The following is a 20,520-nucleotide window of genomic DNA, read 5'->3' as shown; positions in this document are numbered from 1 at the left end:
GGGAATCAAAACTTGTAATAGACTTTTCTAAGTTACTAAGATTGTTGAGGAGCACACATGTTCTTCAAAACAGTTGTCCCTTAGCATCATGAAGCAAAAAAAAAAGTGTTGGGCCACTTGATTGTTGAGGTCATGACTAGAGATTATAGTGGAGTCTACTAAGGAGGTGAGACTGTTAGGATGTCAAACCCAATAAAATAAAGGGGGTACAATATAAACTCCAAATACACTATTACTTTGCACTAGAAAAGTAATACAAGGTAAGCAAGTTCGAACAATAGAGACAATAGAAGAACTGCTTATACCTCTTTGTGTAAGATATTTGACTCACAAAATAGAGGGTTTGTTTGATTTCAAGAATGGTTAACAAGCATAAACAATATAATGCATAAAATCAAGTAACTAAGAGTCTCAGTTCTATAAAAATATAATATATTATGGAATTTAACCTTGAAATGATGTAATGTCACTCTGTACCTAAGTTGCTACTTGAAAACACTAACAAGCTCTAGAATTTTTGCATTCACCAAATTGTTTAATCAAAATAAGCTTTTTGAATTAACCTGATCTTTACTAACCTAATCTAAACAAGCTCTTAGAATTAGATTGAAAAACCACATTAACTTTTATGTAAATGTTCCCAAACGACAGTTGATACTTCTCATGAGCTCGGAAGCATAAAAATGTGCAATCCTAGTTTACATTGAAGTTAATCTTATTATAGAAATATTTCAATGCATATTACTTTACTTTCAATTCATAAAACAATTACAGATTCTATAAATTGAATAACAAGAATGAATAAATTATAATTCTATTGGCCAACATGAATCAAGATCAAATTAAACATTGGTTTAAAACGAAACCAGAATTGCTAAATAGAAACATGAACAAAACATCAAGTGATATGATTAAAGTATAATAAAGGTATACTACAAAACCTAAAGGGAAAAGGGTTTGCCTAACATTCCTAAAACCTAAAATCTCAAAGTCTTGGAAAGGAAATTAGTTCACTAGAAGAACTTACAATAAAACCAAATCAATGTTTCTAAATGTTATCTTAAAGATTAGTAGCCAAAAACCCTAATAAAATTTGCCACTCCATTTTCTGGAAATGAGATGATCTCTAGAATGGCTCAAAACTCCCGAAATAAATCACTAATGGAAACTACCAAAAAGAAATTACGTGAATGACATGTCCAGTGTTAGGTTTGCCTTTGTTGACATGTCCCCATGTTGATCAAAAGTATGTGGCCCTTCTTTGAATAGCCTCCAAAGTACATTGTGGAATTCGGCCCAAATCTTCACTGGACACAGCTCCCTAGGATGACTCGACCTGTGTAACATTTTGTGAACAAATCGACACGACCTGGTGTCGGGTCTTCTGTTACAATACTTCAAATAATTCATTTCAGCTCTGAAAATTCCATGAACTTGCCTTGAACCCTTTTTCACCATCCTCGATCATCTCCAATATTCAAAATAACCTGAAATTACACCAAAAGTGTGGAAATAAAAAGCGCCAATTCTTTTCCCAATGTAAGTAAAAGACATGATGTATCACTATAATGCAATGCAAAGGTATGTACTAAATATACTAAAATGGTGCTTAAAATCCACCAAATAGTGATATGAATTCAAAATAAAAAATTAATATCTTATACCAACATGCTTGGTGGGTGAAACAACATGCACTCATGTGTTTAGGGGTACCAAAGATGATTTATTTACCAAATTCACAACTTATCTCTACAACTTGGTCAAACATAATCTCAACATGGTGACACATTAATACAAATGATGATGATCAGTTTAAGTTCAAGTATATCACACTTGGTTGCTCAGTAAGTATTACTAATTTTTATAATTACATTTTGGTTATACCAACATAAATGAGCAATTTTAAAGATATTTCCAATGTTATGTGGGTATGCTCTTTCCTCAATTGTTGTAGGTCGACATTTTTAGTAGATGTTACTTGTAGTTATGATGGACATACATAACTAAATATTACTAGTTGCATACATCATATCTAAAAGTGAGTGTACAGATTCCAAGTCATGGTTCCTTCATAAACTTCATGCTTGATTGCATATGTAATATGGAGGATCTTACATTTATATCTGATAGTGTTGTACTGATAGCGACATCCATTACCAACATTTTTCCTCATGTATATCACGGAACATGTTGTATCCAATTATATTTCCACATAGTATCTAAATACGAAATTAATGGATTATTTTTGCAAGCTTGAAGCACCTATACAATTGAAGATATCAATGATGTCATGTATTAATTTAAAATGAAAAAATAGATTGGGGATACCTATGAAGATTTAATCCTGAAATATGGGAAAGGCCACATTTTTAGGCAATTAGTACATTCTTATGACGTGTAACAATGTAGAGTCCGTAAATCAATTACTAAGATATACAAGGAGGATGCCCAAATTGGTCTAGAGTTTACTACTATTGATTAAAGGGTGTTATGCTTAGACTTGTAACCTTTCTTATGCTTACACATAGTTGTTCTTTGTATTACTTATGATGGCATGATGTATCAACATTAAAAATTTATATAATCATTGTTTGATTCTAGTGATTAAGTCTATTATTATGTATCAATGTACTATGTGTAACAACCTATTAAATAAAACACCCTAGTTTTTTCTAAATCTTAGAAATAAAATATTATGTATAACAAATATATAAAATAAACAGGTAATTTGAGTAATAAATTTTTATAAATTGTGACATCAAATAATATTATCTAAAATTAAGTTACCTTGACTAACAAGTACTTGTATATGAAACATATCAATCCGTTAATACAATAATCATTACTACGATGAAATGGGGCTTCCCCATGATCCCAAAAAAAATATTTGACATCCTATTGAGAAAATCTATAGCAGCCACTGGTGGAGTCGATATACCCACCTTAAAGTCGTAGATGAGTTGCTCCAAGAACATCAACATACACACTCCACTATATCCATACATTCCTGATGTGCATAATTTAGTCCAAAAGCTTTGATGTGTGAATGTCGGTTTAAATATATAAAACTGAACTCTACTTTTACTAGCGACTGTAACACAATTGGGCAAGTGGGACCCAATCATATCATAATATAGCATTGGTAAGAACGGGTGTCGAACACACGAGAAACGATGGTGAATTTATATTAGAATGTTTGATTATAGGTTAAACTATCACACAAATAAACTAAGTGGGAATTGATTGCTTAAACTCAAATAAATACAAATCTACTACTAACAAATTAATATAAACTAACCGTAAACAAATCACTTTATGTACTTTTATTTAAAATCGACTACACCTAAAATCATGATTGATTTACTAAAGTACAGTGGATATTTATTCATTATTCACCGATTCCTAAAGTGGTTAAGCCTCTTGGCCCGATTCTAACTTTAATAATGATAAAGATGATTAACACAATGGTCATGCAATTAACTATCTAAATTTGCAGTCTCAAGTTCGTATTATGCAAGATTTGTTATGTATTAATCTTAATGATCATAAGAATTAATTAATGCCCTGACTGGTCATCAAATGCAATCACACACATCATGATTGAAGCAAACATAATTTAATTGGCCCTTTAACTATTAATCTTCAAATAGAAAATCGAACCAATAACTCTATGATCCTTCAAATCTAAACACAAAGAAAATGGGTTTAAGATCCAATTTTAGAAGGTAAAACATAAATTAAATCACAAAGAACGCAAAATATGGCCAATAAAGCAAACTTTATGAAGTCACAAATGGTTTTGCTCTTCGATCTCCCCGATCTTTTTCCGTGCCAGCTTAATGGCCCTTCGACCGTTTTTCCGGACTCTTAAAAATGAGTTTTCTAAGGTTACTTGTCGAACATGAATTGGTAAAATACATTATGGATTAATCTCCCCTCATTATGGATTAATCTCCCCTCATTAGGTTAAAGTTATGCGACTTTATATAGAACTTTTGCAGCAAACCCTTCACGGCCCTCTAAAGGACATATCGTTATTAATAGTTTATCTCGTAGCCTCCAAGATATATCGATAGAGACATGTCGCACATGAGGATTAGGTGCATCGCGATATATACTATTTAGCTTATGTTTTTGTATCTTTTGCATACCAGCTCCATTCCAGCCATTTTGCTTCCATTCGCTTCATCAATGTATTATAGTTGTAATAATAAGAATTCAAATAATATTAAAATTTTTTATGTAAATATCATCAAACATATCATAAAATAATATGATAATATGTGAATTTTTGCGTAAAATAGGCGTTATTGATTCCTTGTTGTTACAACAAGTCTACCATGTCTACAAAAATTACTAAGACTGCCTGTGGTGGTAAATCTACCTTACTCCATTAATCTATGTCGTCAAGAATTTTGGTAAGTAGCTCTTGAAATTTTGCAAACTATACATCAATTTTCTCAAAGATTTTCCATGTTCTTAGACTAGCGTATATAGTGAGGATCATGTTGTTTAACCATAGTTCACAAAGTACCCAATGTTTCAAATCGATACATATAGGAAAATAAACCTATTAAACAATAAATAATTAAGATTTATGAGAATTTGAAATTATTATACAATGTAAAGTTATAAAATAAGTTACTTACATGGTCAACATTCCATCATAATTTTCCTCCGTTCAAATGCAATGTTGGTTATCCTGAAGCATGATTTTCTTATTCTATGCCCTTAATAAAACTAAAAATACGGATAACATTATTGTCCATTGAGCATGAGTTAATTCAGCAGTCGCATCCACAAGAAAATGTAACACAATATTATTTATAAGATAAGAAACATAAATAAATCATAATACTAATTGAAAATCTTACTTTTGTTTCCTCTAAGTCTCCAAAGTTTACAACACACAATAATCTATATCAAAAATCTTTTGTCCATATAAACAAGGATAATCTATGGCGAATTTTGAGGTTATCTTTTTTCAAATAGTATGACATAGGAGCATTCAAATCCAACACTACAAATGGCTCCATAAAAAACTATTGAGGGTCGATGACAATAGTCGATGGAGATGTCATACATGGTATGGATTTCATATGACCTATGCCAAACTGCAAATACCTTGGTGTCGAACTAAACCTGAAGGTTTGAATTGATCACATACACTTAAGTATGAATAACAAAGAACAAACAAATAGAGCAAAGATCAAACAAAAAACAGAAGAACACGTAGAATCACAAAGATACTTTCACTAAGAAAGAATCGTTCTCACAAAGAGAACGAGGTCAGAAAGATGGACACCAAGACTTACATTAGAGTTTCACCCTAATGTTGATTATATACGATTAAATAACGAATAACCCACTAATTAAGGGATGTATACCTATCTAAGTAAAGTTCTGAGCCTAATCACTAAGATCACAGACCAGACATCTATTGTATATATACATGTATAACTGCCTAATATACATATGATCACCAAGATCATTGGTTCACGCTAACTTTGATAAGATCTGGTGCTGGCGCTGGTGGTCAGCATGTAGTGTTTTATGCATGAGATCATAAGGTGTCACCTTACAATCTCCCCCTATCTGATGATTTCAAAACTAATCTTCATGAAATTCTTTAGCATTTGCTCCCCTTGAAGATGAGAACTTCCTCTCTTGAATCTGATGGCAGAGTCTATTCTTCAGTTTAGAGATATTTTCCTGGGCAGAAATAAAAATATCTACCCCTGAGAAAATGAATTGTATTGGTATCTCCTCCTAACAATATCAATATGTCGTGAAAGTCTCTCCCCTTTTTTTGAGATCAACATCATTGTGGTACTAGAGGAAGCAATCAACATATCCGAGTTACTTCATCAGCGGATAAAGAATGCAACTGAGAATTATGTGAGATCGTGATGTTTCCTGATAGTATAGGTTTGGAATATCATTCACTAACATAATATTGCAAAGTCTCATCAGCATATGGTGTTATATGCTAAATCATCAACTTCTTTTATTAGAGGAATAAAATACAAGAATGGACTTATACATGTAATACATTCCGGTAAGAAATGTACCCATCAGAAAAGAGTGTCCAAGTTTTATTAGTGTATGGAAAATACAATGAATCATTAACTTTTCTAATAGAGGATTTGTTGGGAAAGAATGTGTTGGTGTGTGTAATACATCACGGACAATGATATACCCATCGACACAATTTTTTTGAATTTTCATCAGCGCGTGGCTTCATACGCCGAATCATAAACTTATAAAGAATAATGTATAGTGAGATTCGATTGGTGCATGTGATAAGCTAAAGTACATAGCCTAACCATCAATACATATTTTTTTCAAGATCTCATCAGCGTATGGTATGTTACGCTGAATCATAAAGCTTTTAAGAAGAATTTATGGGCAAGAAAGGATTGGTGCGTGTGATAGCCTACGATACATAGACTAACCATCGACACAAAGTTTCAAACTCTTATCAGTGTGTGGTATATCATAGTGAATAGTTAAGTTTTATCAAGAAGAATTTGAGGAGAGAATGGAATGTTTCAATCAGGCTGAGGTGGAATCAACATGAATAATAAAAAATTAAAATCATCAACAAGAAGTGGTTTATCTTCTGTATCATGAAGTTAAGTTTCAGTCTAGAATTTAGAAACTACCATCAATTCATTTAATATGGTACAAGTCAAAAATGGTAAGGATATAATAACGTAAGAGAGGGTCAACAAATGAATAGTTAAAAAGAAATAAATAGTTTTTTCAGAGAACCTTTACGTAGCCTTTTTAGGAGAATCGTAAAACTGATGCTAGAAAATCTTTTGATTTAAAAGCTCATGAATTAGTTTCCTTACTTTGAGATATCTCCCTCTCAATGCAGTCTATAAAAGAGTACACAAGCAAGAATAAAGACATCAAAATAGAACATAAATCAAAACAAAACAAGAGAGAAGATGTCTTTAATCGTTGAAGTGTTGCAGATACATTCCAAGCTTCATGTTCACCAAGAACAAGAGAATAACAAAAACCATTCATTGTAAACAACGAGTTAATGGGGACTAATCCGTGTAAACATCGAGTTGACTAGATCAACATGAAGGCATTCAAGGTTTTATTAGATTATGAGTCAGTAGATGAAAATAAGACTCATTGTATTGATGATGGCTTTTTGCATCCATAACAGTGAGTGGAGGAGAAAGAGGGTATTGTTATCGAGAAGAAGACATGATGCTAACATTCTCCTCAACAACAAATATAGCATTTAGAACATTCTGCATGACCGCAACTCTTTCTAACTTTAGAGGGAAGAGATGCAGGTCAACTGTAGATAGAAGATTAGTAGACCTGAAAGAGAGAATAGAGAGAAAAGAAAGCAACTATAAACATTAGATGCAAAACATAAGCAAACTATGTAAATATTTTTGATGAAAGCATGATAAAGGAAGCATTTTTTTTGTGTTTTAAGAAATCAAATAATAGCAATGTTTTTCAAAGCAAGCTAGAAGAAAATTAAGTCAAAGAAAGCATGCCAAGATCAACAATCAGTTTATTCAGGGTCTTCTCATCCAATGACTTAGTGAAAATGTCATCCAGTTGATCAGTGGATGGAATGTAGAACAGTTCCACTTTTTCCTTTTGAACTATGTCCCTGATGAAGTGATGACGAATATCGATGTGCTTGTTCTTAGAATGTTGCACCGGATTTTTTATCATCCGAATGGAACTGGTGTTGTCACAACATATGAAAGTCTTTGAGAAGTTGATATCATAGTCTAAGAGCTTATTCTGAATCTAGAGAATCTGAGCACAACATCTTCCAGGGGCTGCATATTCAACTTCAATGATAGAACAAGCAACTGATGTTTACTTCTTGCTGGTCCAACTCACCAGTCTATTTCCCAACATTTAAGCCCCTCCTGAAGTACTTTTTCGATCAATACCACATCCACCATGATCCAAATCAGTATATCCCACCAGCTTGAACTCAGAATCGTGAGAATACCATAATCCAAGATTGGGTGTATGTTTCAAGTAACGAAAGATCCTTTTTACAGCGAGAAGATGAGATTCCTTGGGATAGGCTTGATATCGAGCATATAATATGGTGGAAAACATTATGTTAGGGCGACTGGAAGTAAGATAGAGCAGTGATCCTGTCATTCTTCGATACATGTTTCATTCACATTAGCGCTAGTTGGATCAACGGAGATAGACGCCGATGAAGACATTGGAATCTTTGTTGGTTTTCTATCAGTGAAACCAAACTTCTTCAGTATGTCTGCAATATAGTTAACTTGACAGAAAAAGATTCTATCAGTTAGTCGCTTAAACTACAAACCTAAAAATAAATTTAGTTCACCCATCATGCTCATTTCAAATTTCTTGGCCATAACCTCAGCGAAATCAGAACTCAGGTTCTCATCAGTGGATCCGAAAATGATATCATCAACATACACTTGAGCTAGAATGATGTGAGATCCTGAATGCTTGATGAACAAAGTGTTGTCATATTTTCATTGTTTTTATCCACTCTCCAGAACATAAATAGCTAATGTGTCATATCATTCCCTATGTGCCTGCTTCAAACCATAGACAACTAGATGATAAACATGATTGGGCAATTCTTCACTTTCAAACCCAGGAGGTTGTTTTAGAAAGACTCCTTCTTGAAGATTCCCATGTAAGAAGACAATCTTTACGTCCATTTGATAGACTTTAAAGGTCTTGAATAAGATAAAATAAAGTAACAAACGGATTGCTTCACGTCTAGCAACAGGGGCGTAGGTGTCATCAAAGTCTAAACCTTCCAGTTGACAAAATCCTTGAGCCACCAGTCTTGCCTTATTTGTAATGATGATTTAATCTTCATCCATCTTGTTCCTTAGCACGCAACTAGTACCGATAATGGTTTTTCCTTGAGGCATGGGAAATAGAGTCCACATACGATGACGTTCAAACTCATTCAGGTTATCTTGCATAACTTTGATCCAGTCAGCTTCCTTGAGGGCATCAACAACATTCTTTGGTTCAATCATCGAGACAAAATTCACAAACATGCAAAAGTTGCTACTGACTCTGCTATGAGTGAGAATCCTAAAATTGATACCTCCAATGATTTGAGATTCAAGGTGATCTCGAAGAATTCTAATATTAGTACTTTCAATCATGTTATTCGGGACCAATGTTGTAAATATCGGCTAGGTGGCACCTAGGCGCTAGGCGGTCTGCAACTAATTAGGATTAGGGGTGCTTGACATAAATTAGTCAATATCGGTCAAACTTGGGCTTGGCGGTCTTTGACGGTCCTTGGCGCTGCTAGGCGGGAATACTTTTAAAAATTCAAAATTTCAAATATTACACCCAAATTTACAAAATTTCAAAATTTTTAATTTTTAAATATTGAAATATTCAAATATTATAACAAATATTTTAAAATTTCAAAATTTCAAAATTTCAAATACTAATTTTCTTTGGATATTAAGTTTTAAAATAGTTTTGTTAGTAATTTAGGGTCCCCGATTAATCCTCTGATTAATCCCTGCCATATCGATTAATCCCTTGACCCAAGTCAACCGTCGAGCTACCGCCAAACGATTTTTACAACCACGTTCGGGACTGAATCTTCCTGATTTGAGGAGTTAGATGGCTCAACTTCTTCAGAGATGACGACCTGATCTTCAGAGTAAGGCTGAGAGTTAACAATTTGATCAATATTTGGAACAACAGGCTCAGTGGCATTTGGTAAAAACTTGGGAACATGATCTGATGGACTGACGGTAAGCTCACTTAAAATGGAAGAAGGATGATTAATCCAATCATGTCTTCATTAGACGTGACATGACTAGTTTCCTTAAAAGATTGAATAACCTGAAAGTCTTGGACACAATATAGTATCCCAGAAACACTCCTTTATCAGCTTTAGCTTCAAACTTTGAGTGCTGATCTCTTTGATTCAAAATGTAGCAAACACACTCAAACACTTGGAAGTAAGAGATGTCAGGTTTTCTCCCCTTAAGCAGCTCATTGTAAGTTTTCCCATGACACTTTCTCCCTTTTAGCAGCTCATAAGAAGTTTTCCGATGACACGTCACAATAATAGCCTTGTTTTGTGTGTAACATGAAGCATTAAATGTTTTACCCCAAAAGGATAGAGGAAGATCAGCTTCAACAACCATAGTTCGCCCATCTTCAATGAGAGTTTGATTTCGTCTTTTAGTAATGCCATTTTTTTGGGGTGCTCTAACCATAGAGAAGTTTCGAGAGATTCTTAAATTTGAGCAAAAATATGCTAGGGAGGAGTTACTAAATTCAGTGCCATGATCACTACGTAATGGTATGACTTTATGACCAGAAAGAACTTCCCATTGCTTAATGAGTTATATTATTTCATCAGAAGCATGAATTTTCATTCTCAAAAAGATCACCAATGTTAATCTTGAATATTCATCTACGATGACAAGAGTGAACTTCTTCATAGATCTTGATTTAATTGGGACCATTCCAAAAAGGTCCATATGGAGGAGATGAAAGGGTTTGGTGATGGAGGAACAACACTTTGGTGTGAAAGATAACTTGGTTTCTTTCACTTTTCACACGTTGAACATAGTTTATCTTAAACAAACTGCATCTTAGGAATTCATCGCACAAGCTGATTCCCAGAAATATTTGATATGTTCTTGAAGTTCAAGTGAGATAGTCTCTTGTGCCACAACCAATTCAACTGAGATTGAGCATGAGAGAAGAAACAACATCAAAGAGAGTTGTCAGCAGAAAACATGTCCAAAACATAGATGTCATTCTGTCAGTTCGTAGTCAGTGTCAAATAGTTGGCTTATTGTGATGAGATTATGATGAAGACCTTTTACATATGAAACATTCTTGAATATGAAAAAATTGCATTTGATGGTTCCATATCCCTTTGTAGCTCCCTTGCCATTGTCTCCATATGTACCAGTTGGTCCATCCTTTATAAAAAGGTCATCTAGAAGTGACTTGAATCCTATAATATGTCTTGAACAACCACTATCTAAGTACCAAATATGTTCTTTACTCCGAACAACTAAAATGTACAACTAGTATACACTAACCTATCTTGCAATGGGTCACATAAGAGAAGATATGATAACAAGCATCAGGGAGACAATTCAAAGAGTTTGACTTTTTGATCCATTTATTATTCCGAGTCATGATGTTGTGAGCGCGAACAAGGTTCTCTTCAAATGTACACTCGCTGACTCTGTGAGAAGCATCACCACACTGATTACTAACTCTGGTTCCAAAATTCTTTCTTTTAACATTAGAGCGTTGATTTCTTTTAACAACAGAACCTGAGGATCTTGATCATTAGATTTAAAAAGTCTTGCTTTAGTTCTGGAACAGGGGGTGTCATCGATGGTGTACTTAGATGATGCGTTGTCAATGGATACAGATGACATTGAAGAATAATCTAAAATAGAGAGCTTTAATTGACCTTCGGATTCAGTGCTGCTAACAGAGCTTTGAGGAAACATGCAGAGAATTTTGTTTACAGAATGAAGTTCACCATTGGAAATAGGAAATTTCAGTAGAATCTTAGTGGAGGGCAAATCATAATTATAATGAGGAGGTTGATGAGAAGGATCAAGAGTAGGTAAACCAGATACACATTTTGTATCGCCATTAGCGTCAGTAATACACTGCGTATTATTCAGAGTTTGATTTATGTAATAGGTACTGAAAAATCTATTTTTAAAATCTTTCTCGAGACTATCGGCTTTATAAAAAGTTTGGTTAGTCTCAGGATTTTTGATTAAGGAAACAACGCTTTTAATATCACCATCAAGGATTTTTTTCATACTGATCAGGTATTTGATCATTATTAATTCTCTTGACATTACAGTGGGAAGAAGCCCACTTATTTAAAAAAAAGTTGAATGCTCATTGCATAATTGACAACTTTTTCTTTTTCAACGTGAAGAAAATTGTTGGACAGTGAGATACAAGTGTTTTCCTTTTTTAAAAGAGAAAGGGAGTCCTCAGAAATAGAGAGTTTTTCTTTAAGATTTTTTAACTCAATTTTGAGAGAAGATTGTACTTTATTGGAAATAGAGTGATCAAAGCGTAAATGATCAAACATGTTAGCCTTTTCAATAAATGAGTAGTTAACGGAATTCTTTACCTGATACGTTGAAGATGAGTCCCAGTTCTGAGACTTCGAATTTGTAATGGCTTGAGTGTCACACCCCCGAAACCAGACGGCGGAAACGTCCGGGGGCTTGCGTGACTTAAATTGAATACCATCACAATGAATATACATGAATCATAACATAAACATCACCATGCATCGATACATTACAACTGATATTGTTTACATCCAGTACATTGTTTTAAATATTACACATTCCTAACACAAAATGTTTCAGAGTTTTCAAAACAAAACATCCTAACATACTTGGTATTACCCTTCCGCTTACCTGTTACCTGAGAATACAAGTTATTTTGGAAAACGTCAACGTATGGAATGTTGGTGAGTTCATAAGCAAAGTTGTGATAAAAATGATTTGTATAGTTTGTAAAACCCAGAAAATCCGATATTTTCTAAAAAGACAATAGTTTATCAAAGTGTGAAGATCCGTAAGTTGATGCATGAATGATTTCAAGGCATATATATATAAAAAGGGTGTTTTGTATTATAGTTATAGAGTTTACGAGCGAGTGGTGTTGATTTCCCAGGAAAACCCGATGTTTCCCGATGTCGAAAGATATACTTGATTACTAATTGTTATACCGTCACGTCGAATGAATATTGATTACTCTTCCTTGATTTCTCGGGTGGTGTCGGATAGTATCATTACTAGTGAGTCGTTATAACGAGGTTCGATAAAGGCTGGTTATAACTGTCAACTACGAACGACCCATAGAGGTACCGTCCGTGATTACTCACGTAATCCAAACCACCTTGATTACTGTTGAATAACGTCCTAAGTTCGTCTACTTTGATTACTCATAAGCCTTAGCAAACGAAGAGAAGAGGAGTACGAAGTCCTGCTACCATCGTAAGTACTTTTAGGCTGTCGAGGATGCGAAGGACACGTTGGCCCATCTCGCATTTGATTACTTTGACCTTACTAGCAATACTAATGGACAACTAGGGCCCAATAGCACATAAAAGCTATTGAAAGTCCTTTTATATGGAATTGGGCCATAGGAGGCCCAATGACACATAAGCGTTATCCCCTTTGGGCCCAAAGATCATGTAAATGGACTTGCAAGGTCCAACAAGCTTGATTTGAAAATTTCAAACCCAAAGTTTGAATGTTTACTCGTCTTAGGTAACACATCTCTAGTGGAGGGTTTGGTTGAAAGTTCGTTGTTTTTGTATCGACTCGAGACCGAGCGATTCGTTTATAACGATATTTGGAGTAATACGTGTATTTGTCTTTCGATTTTTGTAAGCCGTATATTAGTATTTTTGACTCAATATTCTATAAATAAATAAAATAATTGGTTTAAAGACAGTAGTTTGACCTTTTCATCCCCTTTCTTTTTATAAAATAACAATTTTAGTCCTTTATATAAAAGAAAAGTCATTTTAGGCCCTTAAAACATTTTCTTGACACTTTTGCATCATAGATTTGTTGAAATGATATTTCTAACTCAAAACTTATTTTGTTGACAGTTTCAGCCCTTCCAGAATAGTATTTTCAAGTTAAAGCCCAACTTTTTGCAATTTTTACACTTTTAGCCCAAAATCCAAAAACTTTACATTTTTGATCCTTTTTGGAAATGAAAAGCATTTTTAACCCTTGAAATAGTTTTATAACACTTTTTATCCCTTGTTTTGAAAAATTTACCAATTCAGCCCCTTTAAATGCCATTTTTTCGCAATTTTGGGCTTGTTGCGCCGAAAAGCCCAAAATTAGCCCATTAAGCTAGAAATTTCATTTTAAGTCCTTTAAAAATCATAATATTCATAAAAACAATTATTGTAACTGTTTTGGCTCTTTTAACCCTTAAGAAACCGTGATTTGGCAACCTTTAACCCAATTTTTGTATATTTGACAATTTAAGCCCAAAAATGGATTTTTTTTATGTTGGAATATGTTCATCACAAGCTTATAAGCTATCATTCTTGACTTGTTTAGTGTATCATAACTTAGATCATGTTTGTCTTCTTTCTCATGTCATAGATCTCGAGATATCACTCCTTTTTGGCTACATGTTTATCACAAAAACACATAAAATCACACATACATGCATAAAATCACACATAGCATACACATACACATAGATCTACACATTTTTCTTGTATTCTCCCCCATAAAACATATAAAAACCAAAAAGAGAGGGGTATGAAGCCCACTTTGAGTTGTGGGTTCGGTTTTTGAAGAGAGAAATGAAGAAGATTCGATCCTAGCAAGTCTTCTTGGAGAATCTCGAACTTAGATGTTTCTAAGAGGGTGATCATGAGTTTGAATAGATTAGGAAGAGATTTTTGATAAAACAAAGAATCTAGATCATAGATCCAAGCATGAACTTACCTTAGATGATGAATTTGTGGAATAATTTCCTTGAAAAGCTTCCTAAATCTTGAAATTTTGATGAAGGATGAAGAGAGTTCTTTGAGAGTGTTTGAGTGAAATGTGTGTGTTTTTGTGTTGTTTTCGGCCGAGAGAAAAAGAGAGAGGGGAAGAGAGAGACTTGTGAGTTGACATGCATGGAAACATGGGAATTTGCATGGAGAACCAAGATGTAATAGGGAGGTGGCAATCCTAAAGTCAACTCTTCCTCTTTTGTGTTGTTGGGCCGAGATGAGGAGAAGGAAAAAGAAGATTTGGGCCCTTTAATGCTTAAGCCCATATCATAATTCCATTAGGTGATTTTCGACCCAAAATAAATCAAGGAATGATTTTTTATGATCTATTAGGGCTACATAAATTTGTTGTGGTCCAATAAGGCCCATTAAAGACAACCTAGTTCATTTTAGGCTTATAAGGCCCAAAATATTATGTTTCATGTATATGGGCCCAATTAGGGTCTATTTGAGGGTTCTATGTTCATGATAGTTAAATTGGAAGCTTATTGGTCCATTAGGCCCAATAAGGAAATCCTAGTCCAAAATGGACTTAAACCGGGATCTCTAGGGTTTCCAATTCTTGGTTAACTATCTGCAGTGCTTGAATACAGTGTTGGATTGAAGTTTTGTTGTTATTGAATAAGCATCATACATGTTTTCACATTGTTGGTTCATAATTGATATAATTGTTGTAGTTACAAGCATCAAAATTCCTAGTTGTGACATCATCCCCCCGTTAGAGGGAATTTCGTCCCGAAATTCTTTTGAAAGCTAGATTTGAGAATGCGATAATAGGTGAGGGTACTTCTGCTTCATTTGATCCTCGCGTTCCCATGTGAATTCTGGTCTGCGTCTCGCGTTCCATCGAACCTTCACAATCGGAATGCGGCTCTGCTTAGTATGCTTCACCTGTCTGTCCATGATTTCGACTGGTTCCTCGATGAACAGAAGATTCTCGTTGATTTCGATTTCTTCTAATGGAATGACGAGAGTCTTGTCGGATAAGAACTTTTTCAAATTGGAAACGTGGAACACAGGGTGTACACTACTGAGCTCAGCGGGTAGCTGCAGTCTATAAGCCACTGGATCGATTCGTGCAAGAATCTCGAAGGGTCCAATGTATCGAGGGTTTAGTTTTCCCCGCTTTCCAAAACGAATCACTCCTTTCCAAGGAGAGACTTTTAGTAACACCCTATCTCCGACTCTGAATTCCAAGGGCTTCCGCCGCTTGTCGGAGTAGCTCTTTTGTCTGTCTCGTGATGATTGCAGTCGGGCCCTGATCTGAACTATCTTTTTGGTGGTCTCACGTATGATTTCCGATCCTGTTAAGGCATTGTTTGGCGTTTGCCCTCTTGCTAGTTGGTTGTCCCCTACCTCAGCCCAACACAACGGTGATCTACACTTACGCCCGTACAATGCTTCAAAAGGAGCGATTTTAATGCTCGAGTGATAACTGTTGTTGTATGAGAACTCGATCAAAGGCAAGTGGGTATCCCACGATTTTCCAAAGTCTATCACACACGCACGAAGCATATCTTCTAGCGTTTGAATGCTTCACTCGCTTTGACCATCCGTTTGTGGGTGGTAGGCAGTGCTCATGTCAAGTTGTGTTCCCATGGCTTTCTGAAGCGATTGCCAAAAGCGTGAAGTAAATCTACTGTCTCTATCTGAGATTATAGATATGGGCACTCCGTGGAGTCTCACGATTTCTTTGATGTAGATTCTTGTCAGGCCCTCTATCCTGTATGATTCTTTTATTGGTAGGAAATGAGCGGATTTTGTTAATCTATCAACTATGACCCATATGGTATCCAAACCATCCGTCGACTTGGGTAGTTTGGTCACAAAATCCATGGTAATCCTTTCCCACTTCCGCTCGGGAATTACTGGTTGGTGTAGTAATCCGGAGGGCTTCTGATCTTCCACCTTTACTTTAGCACATGTGAGGCACTTGCTAACATAAGTGGCAATCTCTGCCTTCATGTTAGGCCACCAATAATGTTGCTTAACATCCAAGTACATTTTATCTGAACCCGAATGGATGGAGTATCGCGTCTTGTGGGCTTCATTCATGACTACTTCTCTGAATCCTCCAAGTTTAGGGACCCAAATGCGGTTCATGAAGTAACATGTCCCGTCCTCCTTCACTTCGAAGTTCTTCTCCATTCCACGCAACGCTTCGCTTATTTTGTTTTCTGCCTTCATTGCATCAAACTAGGCTGCCCTGATTTGAGAGGTTAGGTGAGATCGAATGGTTATGGAAAGTGTCTTCAAGCGACGATTCGAGTATTCTTTCCGACTCAAGGCATCGGCTACCACGTTAGCCTTGCCTGGGTGGTACTTGATTTCGCACTCGTAGTCGTTCAGCAGTTCAACCCATCTTCGTTGCCTCATGTTCAACTCTTTTTGATTCAAGATGTGCTGGAGACTCTTGTGGTCGCTGAAGATGGTGCACTTAATACCATAAAGGTAGTGCCTCCAAATCTTCAGGGCGAAGACCACTGCTCCCAGTTCCAGATCATGAGTGGTGTAATTTACCTCATGTGTCTTTAGTTGTCGGGACGCGTAGACTATCACCTTTCCACGCTGTATGAGTACACAGCCTAAACCCTGATTTGACGCATCACAGTAAACTATAAAGTCTTTTGTTCCTTCTGGTAGTGATAGCACCGGCGCACTGCAGAGTGCTTGCTTCAGGGTCCAGAATGCAGCTTCTTGCTTGTCCGTCCGTTCGAAGGGTACACCCTTTTGTGTAAGCGAGGTAAGTGGCTTTGCTGTTTTGGAGAAGTTTTGAATGAATCTCCTGTAGTAGCCTGCGAGGCCTAAAAATTGGCGAATTTTGGTAGGTGTTGTTGGGATCGCCCATCCTTCGATGGCTTGGATTTTAGAAGGATCCACATGAATTCCTTCCTGACTAACAACATGTCCCAAAAAGTTCACACTACGGAGCCAAAACTCGCACTTAGAGAGTTTTGTTTTGCGTATAACTTTTCGGTTAGCAGGGTTTCCAGGATTTGTCGGAGATGTCGTCCGTGTTCTTCCTCGCTTCGAGAATAGACGAGGATGTCGTCGATGAAAACGATGACAAAGTTATCGAGGAATGGTCGGCAGATTCGATTCATTAAGTCCATGAATGCGGCAGGAGCATTCGTTAGACCGAAGGGCATTACGACAAATTCATAATGTCTGTAACGAGTTCGGAAGGCGGTTTTTGGAATATCCTCCTCCCGGACCTGGAGTTGGTGGTATCCAGATCGCAGATCTATCTTTGAAAAGTAACTAGCTCCTTGGAGCTGGTCAAATAGATCGTCAATCCGCGGAAGTGGATAGCGGTTTTTGATGGTAAGCTTATTAAGTTCCCTGTAGTCGATACACATCCTGAAGGTACCGTCTTTCTTCTTGACAAAGAGAACCGGAGCTCCCCAAGGTGAGAAACTGGGTCGGATGAATCCTTTGTCCAAAAGCTCGCTGAGTTAACTGGACAACTCTTGCATCTCCGCAGGAGCCAATCTGTAGGGCGATTTGGCGAAGGGAGTAGCTCCTGGCGCTAGATCTATTCGAAACTCGACTTGTCTTTCTGGGGGTATCCCCGGAAGATCCTCCGGAAAGACATCCGGGAAATCGCAAGCCACAGGGATGTTTCGAATATTGATCTCTTCCTTGGAATTATCCATGATTTGAGCTAGGAACGTCAAGTCCTTCTTTCGTAGGTACTTTTGTGCCTTAATGCACGAAATAAGACGAAGGTTCGTGCTGGGTTTATCTCCGTAAATAACTAGGGTTTCGTGATTTGGGAGATGAAGGCGAACGGCCTTCTCGTGACACATAATTTCAGCATGGTGGGGGCTTAACTAATCCATGCCAATAATCACATCAAAACTCCTAATGGAAACAGGCATTAAGTTTATTTGAAAGACGTGATGATTTAAAGTCAGGGTACATCCGATGTAGATTTCCCCAGTGGATTCTGTCTTCCCATTGGCCATTTCCACCGTGAAGGTTTCATTAAGCTTCTGGGGTTGTTGTTTTAATAAGTGTTTGAATTTATTAGTTACGAAACTTCGTTCCGCCCCGGTATCAAATAGGATGCATGCATAAGTGTGGTTTAGGAGAAACGTACCAGTAACAACAGCGGGATCCTGAACCACTTCTCCGTGACCCATTGCTAGCACCCTACCTGTTCCTCCGTTCCTAGGGTTGTTGGTGTTGGGGCAGTTGCGACGGATATGCTCAGTCTTTCCACATCCATAGCAGGTGGGGCTTGATCCTGTGTTATTGCCGCTATTGTTGGTGTTGTTGTTGTTGTTGCGGTTATTGTTGTTGCTGTTTCCTTGTGGTTGGTTATAGGGTGGATAGGTCCTGCAATACCTTGCCGTGTGACCCTTCCGATTGCAACTGGTGCATTACATTTCCTTGCATTCGCCATTATGATGGTAATTGCACTTGTTGCACTTCGGGAGATTCCCAGAATACTGCTTGGGAGTGCTTGGATTAGTTGAGGCTGGAACATGTGCGGTGAAGGGTACTTGGGTGGTTGCAGCATTGACTGTCACTGTCTGTTGTTTCTTTGTTGATTCCGAGCCTTGTCACCCTTTTCTCTTGTTGTTCCTTCCTTTCTTGTTGTCACTCTCTTTCTTTCCTTTAATTTCCGCTGGCTTCTCGCCCTTCTTTTTGTTGTGGTCGTATAGTCTCTTGGCCAACCTCTTGGCACTGTTGAAGGTTTCAGGATTTGCGGCAATCACATTTCCTTGAATTGGGGAGGTCAATCCCCAGATGAATCGTTCGATCTTCTTTCCTTCTGACGTAATCATGCCAGGGCACAACAATGACAGCTCGCTAAACCTTGATATGTATACATCTATATCAGAGTTTCAGAAGGTGAGATTCCACAGCTCTTGCTCCAGCTTCTGAATTTCGCCACGTGGTCAGTACTCAGCCATCAGCATTTCCTTCAGCTCCGTCCATGGCATAGCGTTGGCTACGGGGAGAGTCATGGCCTCTACATGTCCATTCCACCAGGTGAGAGCCTGGTCGACAAATGTGCATGCGGCAAACTTCACTTTCACCTCCTCGGGGCATTCACATATTTCGAACACCGATTCCACCTTTTCCACCCATCTCTTTAGGGTTATCACTCCCGGACCTTGAGTTGGTGGTATCCAGATCGCAGATATATCTTTGAAAAGTAACTAGCTCCTTGGAGCTGGTCAAATAGATCGTCGATTCATGGAAGTGGATAGTGGTTTTTGATGGTAAGCTTATTAAGTTCTCTGTAGTCGATACACATCCTGAAGGTACCGTCTTTCTTTTTGACAAAGAGAATCGGAGCTCCCCAAGGTGAGAAACTGGGTCGGATGAATCCTTTGTCCAAAAGCTCGCTGAGTTGACTGGACAACTCTTGCATCTCCGCAGGAGCCAATCTGTAGGGTGATTTGGCGATGGGAGTAGCTCCTGGCACTAGATCAATTCGGAACTCGACTTGTCTTCCTGGGAGTATCCCCGGAAGGTCCTCTGGAAAGACATCCGGGAAATCACAAGCCACAGGGATGTTTCGAATATTGATCTCTTCTTTGGACTTATCCACTATATGAGCTAGAAACGTCAAGTCCTTCTTTCGTAGGTACTTTTGTGCCTTAATGCATGAGACGAGACGAAGGTTCGTGCTGGGTTTGTCTCCGTAAATAACTAGGGTTTCGTGATTTGGGAGATGAAGGCGAACGGCCTTCTCGTGACACATAATTTCAGCATGGTGGGGGCTTAACCAATCCATGCCGATAATCACATCAAAACTCCTAATGGAAACAGGCATTAAGTTTATTATTAAAACATGATGATTTAAGGCCAGGGTACATCCGATGTAGATTTCCCCAGTGGATTCTGTTTTCCCATTAGCCATTTGCACCGTGAAGGTTTCATTAAGCTTCTGGGGTTGTTGTTTTAATAAGTGTTTGAATTTATTGCTC

The 20,520-nt window shown here is 37.0% G+C and overlaps 1 protein-coding gene across 1 annotated transcript; it reads right to left on the bottom strand.

Moving 5' to 3' along the window:
• Positions 1-8,159: 8,159 nt before the first annotated feature.
• LOC145112733 (uncharacterized) lies at positions 8,160-8,708 on the bottom strand. The gene is made up of 3 exons (XM_079048866.1): positions 8,591-8,708; positions 8,342-8,482; positions 8,160-8,281 (listed from the first exon to the last, which is right to left on the bottom strand). The coding sequence occupies exons 1-3, from the start codon at positions 8,706-8,708 to the stop codon at positions 8,160-8,162; spliced, it is 381 nt and encodes a 126-aa protein (XP_078904992.1).
• Between the last annotated feature and the right edge of the window lie 11,812 nt (positions 8,709-20,520).

The sequence above is a fragment of the Lactuca virosa genome, chromosome 5 (assembly GCF_052849685.1).
Source record: "Lactuca virosa cultivar CGN04683 chromosome 5, Lactuca_virosa_CGN04683_v6, whole genome shotgun sequence".
Classification (NCBI taxonomy): Eukaryota; Viridiplantae; Streptophyta; class Magnoliopsida; order Asterales; family Asteraceae; genus Lactuca; species Lactuca virosa.
This window is presented reverse-complemented; position numbering and strand designations above follow the sequence as displayed.

Bases quoted from the DNA above. Each gene is read 5' to 3' on its own strand.
- LOC145112733 (XM_079048866.1), bottom strand. From the start codon at position 8,708: ATGGACGTAAAGATTGTCTTCTTACATGGGAATCTTCAAGAAGGAGTC. The intron at 8,483-8,590 runs GTTTGAAGCAGG...TCAAGCATTCAG, and splicing joins TTATCATCTAGTTGTCTATG to GATCTCACATCATTCTAGCT. The intron at 8,282-8,341 runs GTTTGTAGTTTA...ACTATATTGCAG, and splicing joins TGAACTAAATTTATTTTTAG to ACATACTGAAGAAGTTTGGT.